At 35.4% G+C, this 8,862-nt stretch overlaps 1 protein-coding gene across 1 annotated transcript; it reads right to left on the reverse strand.

Moving 5' to 3' along the window:
* Positions 1-2,487: 2,487 nt before the first annotated feature.
* Positions 2,488-4,912, reverse strand: LOC110417151 (ribosomal protein 1). The gene is made up of 6 exons (XM_021429381.2): positions 4,858-4,912; positions 4,444-4,538; positions 4,127-4,237; positions 3,625-3,929; positions 3,112-3,521; positions 2,488-2,951 (listed from the first exon to the last, which is right to left on the reverse strand). Exons 2-6 carry the CDS (start codon positions 4,526-4,528, stop codon positions 2,693-2,695), a joined length of 1,170 nt encoding a protein of 389 aa, XP_021285056.1. The 5' UTR covers positions 4,529-4,538; positions 4,858-4,912; the 3' UTR covers positions 2,488-2,692.
* Between the last annotated feature and the right edge of the window lie 3,950 nt (positions 4,913-8,862).

Genomic DNA, 8,862 nt, shown 5'->3' on the forward strand with positions numbered 1-8,862 from the left:
AGCAAACTTATGGCTTTGTGCTTGGAACTTTATCTGTTAGTAAGGGTGTGAAAATGCATATCGAACCAAAAAACTGAACCAAACGGAAGTGAGTTCAATATTTTTTTGATTTGGTTAATTCGATTCTTTAAGTAGTTAGGTTATTAGAGTTAATTCGGTTTGGTTTTGGTTAGGAATTTTTCTAACTGAACTTGAATAAAAGTATAATAGAGTTTTCGCATGAAAAATAAATCATAAACTATTTATTATTGTTTTTTTCTATGCTTTTTAATTATTTGTTGTTTGTATGAGTATCAATCTTGTTTATTCTAATTATTTATTATCATTTTTAATATTTTTGTAATATTGATTTATAAAAAAAAATGCAACATAAAAATTATATATATAACAAAAAAAAATTCAAGTTCAGTTTTCGAAAACCAAATCAAACTAATCGAATTAATTCAATTATTTGTAAAATTTGATTCGATTTCAGTTATTTTTAAATATGATTTCGATTATTAGATATTCAAAATCAAATTAACCGAAATAACCATTTACTCTACCCTACCTGCTAGATGCCTAGGTGTTCCCCCTGTAACAAGAAAGTCTAAGGGGACGATCAACCGCTGGGCAGCCAAGCACCTTTCATATGCAGGTAGAATGCAATCCATTGAGTCTGTTCTATTCAGTTGACAGAATTTTTAGTGCGGGCATTTTTATTCTTCCACACTGAGTTATGAAAAAGGTCACTCAGCCATGCACTAGGGTTTTTTGAAAAAGAAAAGAGAATTCAACTAAAGCAGCTCGAGCAAGCTGGCAATCTCTTTGCCATCCTAAGTCTAAAGGGGTACTTGGCCTGAAGGATCTTTCTCTTGAAACCAAGCATGTACTCTAAAACACCTCCAGTCTAGTCTGTCTTCACTCAGGCTAGTGCGGTATAGATTGCTTGGAGCTGGAAAATACTGCTTCAGATAAGACAGGTTGCTTCTTGATTCATACAATAGAAAGATAGAACAGAGGTCTGGAATCTGGATTGCTTTTGATGCTGGCTACTCAACTACCTACGCCTGGTATGAAATGAGGCATAAGCAATTGGAGGCTGAATTGCGTAGACTTGTCTGGTTCCAGTTTTATAGTCCTAAGCATGCCTTAATAACTTGAATGGCCGTTCTTTACAGAGTCCCAACTAAAAGACGGAATGCTTTCTTGGGGGATCTCTATGGCGGGTAAATGTATGCTTTGTCCACATAAGGTGGAGACTAGAGACCATTTATTCAACCGTGATTACTCTTAAGCACGTTTGGCAACGGGCCCTGCACTCATGTAACATTAACAAAGAGATTGCTGATTAGAATGAAGGCTACAAAGAAGGCTACAAAGAGCAGCGAGCAGGCCCGAGGAGGAGGCCTTAATTTCAGTTAGTTTGTGCATTGCTTGGAGTGCCATGACTTACCAGATTTGAAGGGAAAGGACAGGAGAGATTATAGGCAAACTTCAAATTCCAGTTCACACACTTCATGCCACATTAAGGATGCTGTTCAGTTGCTCCTTCCATGGAGTGAAGAACATTCTTAATGATACTGTAAATTGAGACTCAAATAATACCTAGAGGCTAAACAAGACAAATTATAGGAATTTGTTACAAATTACAACCTCATCCTATAGCACAGGACAAGTTATTAAACTCAAAGCCAGAATCACAAACATTCGATCAATCTTGCGATGATCTATTGTCTATGTGCTTATGTTCTGTCAGCACATAGAAAACGAACCTAAAGTTAAACTATAATACACAATACTTCCATACACTATTAGTGGGCACCCCACCAAAAATCTATAATCACCCTACCTAGAAATCGCTTGCAAAATCCACTCTTTTGATTTTTGCAAATTAGCTTTACATTTTTTATTGTGACACATGTAAAATTCCTTCTAAGTTGAAAAACAAAAAATATGTTTGATTTCAATAAAAAAGATTTGTAACATGGTTGAACACTAAATCAAGTTGTCAAACAAGATATGGAACTAAATCCTGAGAAAATATCATTGCTTAGACATACCAGAACAAATAATTAGATTCTGATGGATTTTTAATGTATCAGTCGGAGACAAAAGCAAGATTCAAGATAAGATAATCCACTTGGTCAGATGACTGATTTTAGCTTTAATTTCGCTGGTCTCAGGAAGCATCCAATCACTGTACATACAATGTAAGCATCATGATGCCGCTTAACCAGCAAGAATGTTTAGTACAAGAATATATGAAGACAGAAGATTATAAATACACATCTGAACAACTCAAATTCCGTCTAGTATTAGAATTCATAGGAACAGACTTCATTGATTGTTACATACAACTGTTAGATCTTTACCTTCATAAACCACAAGGTTTGGTCTCAAACATACTATTTACTCCATCAACAAAACTCATATTCAGCACTTATATTTTAGCAAACAAAAAATTTTAATCACAGTAAAAGAAAACAAATAAAAGTACAAAATTGGTAAAAGTAATTTAAGACTCAGGAACAATATATTATGCAAAAACTGTTCCAAATTCTCAGCAGCTCAAACATGCAAACACAAATTGAGAAAACAAAAGAAATCAAACTGTTCCATTTCAGAGGAATAGAGAATAAGATAAACTACGAGTAGGAAAGAACAAAACCTAAATATATGATAGCCCAAAATTCCTGACCACTTTGCATATTTATGCCTTGAGCCGACCATAGAATTTCTGTTTCTCCTGTGTTGTCTGGAAACGACCATGCCCAAATTTTGAGGAGGTATCGATGAACTTTAGTTTGATCTCCTCCAAAGCCACACGAGATGTCTGGTTAATCAGAGACTGGCGAAGTGTAACCACCCTCTTCTTAGGTCCAACACAGCATCCTTTGATCATCAAATAATCACTCTTCACAACACCATAGTGAGGGAAGCCACCCATAGGAGTTATATCTTTCTCAGTCCTGATTAAAAAGCCATGTCAGAACACATTCACAGATGATATCAAGCAAAATCAAACACAAACCATTGGAAATATCCCTACAAGACCTTCAAAACATCTAATCTGATGTAGTATTTAGGTATATTCTAGGGATTTACAATTAATTCGCCAAATGAACTGACCTGTCATAGTCAGTTATAGCAGAGTGGGTCTCATCACCAACTTTGCCAACCCTGTAAACCTTCTTGTTCATCTCAGTACGGTGGTGGTATCCATTCTGACCAGCCCTGGCAACTGTAAAGGAGACTCTAGCAGGATGCCAGGCACCAATACAAGCGACCTTACGTAGACCTCTGTGGGTCTTACGGGGCAGACGTGTGACACCCCAACGAGTTACAACACCTTCATAACCTTTACCCTTTGTGACACCAATGATATCAATCATTTCATCCTTCTGGAAAACAGTATCAATGGGGACTTGCTTCTCAAAGAACTTGTAAGCAAAGTCCACCTTGTCAGCAACAGTTCCACCATTGACTTGGATCTCCATCAGGTGTGCCTTCTTCTGTTTCAATCCCTTCATTTTCCTAATCTGCAACACAATTGGTAAGAAAAATTAGCCACCTTGAAACAAGTTTAAATAATGAAATTTAATTAACCTGAAACTGTGATCTGAAATCAAATATTGCTATTACCTGAGTGTGGGCCAAGACCCTAATAACAGTGGCATATTTCTTCATCTTCTCCAGCTGAGCCTGGATACTCTTCTTCCCTTCATCACTCTCATACTGCTTTGAGTATTTGGTGAAAGCCTTCTTCTTTGACTTGCACCAATGCTTGTAGAACCTACGTTTGACCTCCTCACTCAAATGCTGAGCCCAGACAGTGTTCAAGGTGCGAAGACCGCGTGGTGTCTTCACGTATCCAACAACCCCAACAATCACCATAGGAGGGGTTTCAATGATTGTAACAGCTTCACATGTCTCCTTCTTGTGAAGCTCTATATAGAAACAAAGAATAGAAATTAGCTCATAACTCCAGTAAAATTTTGAGAGCTATAAAGCAGTTGATAATGTAATACAATAAGAAAAGCTGAACACATCTTCAGGTCAGAGTTTACAAGGCTGGAAAAATATATATATCTATATATTTAACAATTAAAATAATTTGCGAGTTACTTGATCAAAACCAACTTACTAGATCCAGGCTTTTCAACCTCTCTGACGATGTGTGTCATACCAGCCTTGTACCCCAAAAAGGCAGTGAGCTTGCAAGGTTTTGTTGGGTCATCCTTTGGGAATGCCTTCACTGCACCACCCAAAATAGTATCATCAGATAAAACCCAAAACATTTTTTTTTCCAAACAGTAAATACTACATTTTTAGGTCATTTAAATACTCCACTTTTCAGTACCTTTTTTTTACCTTAATACATACAATAATAGAATTGATACAACTAAATGCTACAGGGAAATACACAAACATTACCAAATTAGCAAAAATGGAAGAGAATACCTTTTCCTCTGTGACGAGCAGCTCGCTTCCTTGGAAGAAATCCAAGGGAACCGTGCCTTGGGTGCTCAAACTTCCTGTGAGACATTCTTCCCCTCCTTCACCACCAAAAGAAACATAACAACAATTTAATAATCTATAACCAAACCAATGGCTTTTTTTTTTTTATCTACAACAATAACTAAGAACGAAAGGAGACAAAACAAAGAGAGTTCACTATCTAAAAGTAGAAAAAAACGAATGAAAACATTTTCAGAGAAACACCAATTCATTTTCTCACCAAAAAGCTAAGAAAACAGGTTACTTTTTCTCCTACTTTCCTCTATTTCCTATCCAAGTAACCAAAGAAATGATGAAACATGAAACTAAAGAGAGGACGAAGGAGATGAAGATCAATGGGTTGGACAGAGAGATCACCTTCGTTGGGAGACTCCTGCGGCTGGCTGCTTACACTCCCTGAACAGAGAATGACTAAAACCCTAGCTGCCCTTTTTATAGTATGTTTAAATTACTAAATTTACATAAAACCACCTTTTTTTTTTCTAAATTTTAATTTTGACCCCCACCTTGTGTTTTCTATTACAAACCGGGGGCTCCCCTTGGTTTGAATGGGCTTGGATATTTGGGCCCAAGCTTTCTAAACTTTACCCATTGAAACGACATCGTTTTCGGATTCCATGCTGATTAGGGCTGCACTCAACCAGCTATAAAAGACTCTCTCCATTGAGCCGTTCGCAGCAGCGGATGCAGGAAGTAACGGACTGGGATTAAAAGCTTTTTCATTTCTTTACGATTCGCCTTTAAACAGATAGATATGTATACATCAAGCTTCGGTAATTCGCTCTTTGTTTTGGCTGATGTAAATGCACTTGTTCAAAGCTTGAAAGGAATGAAAGAGAATGATGAGAGTGTTGGTGCAAACGCAGCACCATCGGTGCAATGAGCGGCACTTTCCACACGAGATTTCTGACTCTTTTTATTCTTTCTATTATCGTCTGTTTTGAGTCTCTTCCTTTTGGATTTTTGGTTTCCCATTTTTCGTTCTCGACAGCCGAAACAGACTCTTCGTTAATTCGCCCCATCCTATCTTGAGGTCAACTGTTAAATCCTGTTTGGGTCCTAATGTTGGTACTTGAGCCACAAGATTGTTAATGTTTTTGGTCCTGCCATTGCTGGAGTTTAAGGCTTCTCGGAAAAGGAATGCATTTTTCTATTTCATGCAGGTAAATTTTTTTTTTATATAAAATCGAATTATCATACCGCATTCCCAAATAAAAACAAATTCAAGCAAACGAATTTTTGTAACCATTAAGCATTGCCTTTTGACTTCGGCAACAAATCAATCCCGTGATGGTTTTATTTCTCTTTTAATGTGGAGCCGTGGAAATATGTATTCAAATTCAAGGGCTTGAATGTCTTTTTGGTTAAAACCTTGTATTAAGTTTATTTAAATTTATTTTCAAAAAACAAACTTAATTTTAGATTTGTAATATTTGTGTTAGAGCAAATCCGATCTTCATTAATGTGGGATTCTTATCAGAATACAAAAACTAGACTCAAATTAGTATAAAAATCTCTCTTTTCGATAAAGAGTTAGGAACGAAGTTGGATATATAAACATGGATCAAGTTTTAACATATCGAAAATGTGATTAATAAGTATGAATTTTTTTAAAAAAAAAAAATTTTTTATTATATTTAATTATTCAACTAAATTTTTTATATTTTAGTGTATTAAAAAGAGTTTTAAATTTTTATTTTAAGTTCAATAAATTCTTAATTATAAGGAAAAATTAATTATGGTTACATTCAATATTAATTAATATTTTTTATTCACTTGATGTATGATGCAATTGTGTAATAAAATTAGAATTGCCAATTAATGACTAAAATAGACTTTATCGTTTGGTTTTTTGAGATTTAGGGGAAAAAAAGGATGGGATTCTCAAAAAATTACTTAGGAAATGAAAATTGACCATTTAATGATCTCAATATCAATAGGTGATCAATTATCTTGGATTTTGATTTTGTCACGTGATCATGTTAACTAATTAAGTCATATATGTTCTGAGCAAAAAAAACAATTAACATTGAATCTATAAATGGTTACATTTTTTGTTAGACCAACAAGTTGATTTAACTCAACATAAAAGTTTGAGAAATCATTTAAATAGAGTAAAAAAGTGAGAAACTTAGTTGAATTTTTTTTTAAATAAGGGAGAAACCTAATTAGTTAAAACAAATTACGATGGTCTAAGCAAAGATAGGCCTAATGTTTCAACTAACAATAGAGAAACATAGAAACATATCAGAAGGAGGAGTCTCAAATATATGTAGTCCTAATGGAAGATTATTATGGTTGGTTGCCATTCAATCTCCGTAACTATTGGCTTCACGAAATACGTGAGTGAGTGAGCAAGACCAATCTCGCTGGAGAAGATCTTGTATTGTCTCCGTAATGTTTGAATATGGTTCCAGATGATAGCCTAATTGGTTGACCCTCTGAATATCAAGTTTAGAATTTGTTTCTGCTTAGACCTTCTTAAAGCCTCTATCCCAACATAGTTCAAGACCTTTTAAAATTGTCCAAAGCTCTACTCTAAGGGAGAAGGAAGTACCTATATTGAAAGCAAAACCTAACATCCAGTTTCCTTTCTCATCCCTAACTAGACCTTTAACAACAGCATTCCTTAGTTGTCTTTTTGCACTACCATCCACATTCAACTTCACGTAAGAAGGATTTGGTTTAAGCTAGATTGTAGGAATTTCGTAACTCATGTTCAGCTCATAGCAATCCAGAATATCCCAAGCTTCCTTGGCTATCAACTAGACCTTTTATGATGCATTAACTGGCCATTGAAAGTTTATTTCAAATATACTCAAGTTTTTCCAATGCCAGAGCATCTAATGTGTATGCATCAAGATAACACTCTAGGGCAAAGAATCATGCAAGACATTGCTAGTCATATTTGCTTGGATCCAATGTCGCAAATCTAACACAAAAAAAATCCCCAAAAGTCAAATTCAATTTAATTATGAACTATGTGTCTCTAGATAAGGAGCAATCTCACATGGCATGTATAAGATTTTCTGTATCATTATTACATCTACTACAAACACTCGAAGTGCCTAGGTTCTTTGACATCAACCATGTTGTTGTTGAAAAGGATTCATGTAAAACACATCGTATAAACATTTGACCTTTCTGCAACTCATTAAGTGCCACACTTGTCTCCATTTATTCTTTTCAGACAGATTGGTTGTAGATTGACTTTCATATGCAGATTTTACAGAAAATTTTCCATTACTTGTCAAAGTCCAAAAGCATTTGTCATTTTCGGTATTACTGAGATCAATGAAGTATGAAATAATTTTCTGAAGAACCTACATTTGTAAGAAATCTGTAAAGGAATCTAAGTCCCAGCTTCCATATTCATCACAAAAACATGCTACTGGTAAGTCTATTTCAACTAAGGACAAGTCTCCGATAACAAAGTTAATTAATGGGCCATGGGGCAACCAAGAGTCCAACCAGAATTTTGTATAGAGACCATTATTTACTACCTTTCCTAAACCCTTTGCAAGAACCTCCCTGTTTTTCAATATGCTACTCCAAATTAGGGGAATCAGATGATTTAGCCTGGATTGAAAAAAGGTCATGATGCTTTAGATATTTCTTCTGCAAGATTTCAACCCATAAAGAGTCCTTTCCTTGCCACAATTGCTAGCCAAGCTTGGCAAGTAAAACCAAATTAAACTTTCTAGTCTCTCTAATCTGTAAATATTTGCGTTCTTTGGGTAAACAAAGGGTGTTCCAGTTTTTTGTTTGGATCTTCCTCTCTCCCCCTACCTGACCTCAAATGAAATTCCTATTTAACTTATCGATTTCCTTGGCCACGTTGTCTGGGAGTAATGTGGTTTGCAAAATATACGAAGCCATTGTGCTTGTAATTGCTTGCACTAAAGAGACTCTCCCACCATTGAAAGGAATTTATTACTCCACTGTTCAAGCTTCCTCCCCACTTTGCTACATAAATCAGAGTAAATGGCTTTTATAACCCTACCATAAAGCATCGAGGTCCTTAAATATTTGTCGAAATCTTTCGTGAGGCTAATGCAAGCAACGCGACTTAACGTTTTAGCTTTGAATGAGTTAACATTTGAGGAGACAAGCATTTTGGATTTCTCAAGGCTTACTTTTTGTCCTAATGCTGAACAAAACTTTTGAATAACCTACATCATAACTTGTACTTGTCTGAGTAGTTATTCTAAACAACATAATGTCATCTACAAAACATACATGAGAGAGAGCCAGTCCATTTTTTGTCAGTAAGAGAGCTGCCAGTACCCCAATGTAATTTCTTCATTAATTAACTGTGATAATTTCTCCAAATATAGTACAAAAAGATAAGGAGATAATGGA

This window comes from Theobroma umbraticum, unplaced genomic scaffold (genome assembly GCF_002168275.2).
Source record: "Theobroma umbraticum cultivar Fairchild unplaced genomic scaffold, ASM216827v3 scaffold_51.0, whole genome shotgun sequence".
In the NCBI taxonomy this organism is placed as follows: Eukaryota; Viridiplantae; Streptophyta; class Magnoliopsida; order Malvales; family Malvaceae; genus Theobroma; species Theobroma umbraticum.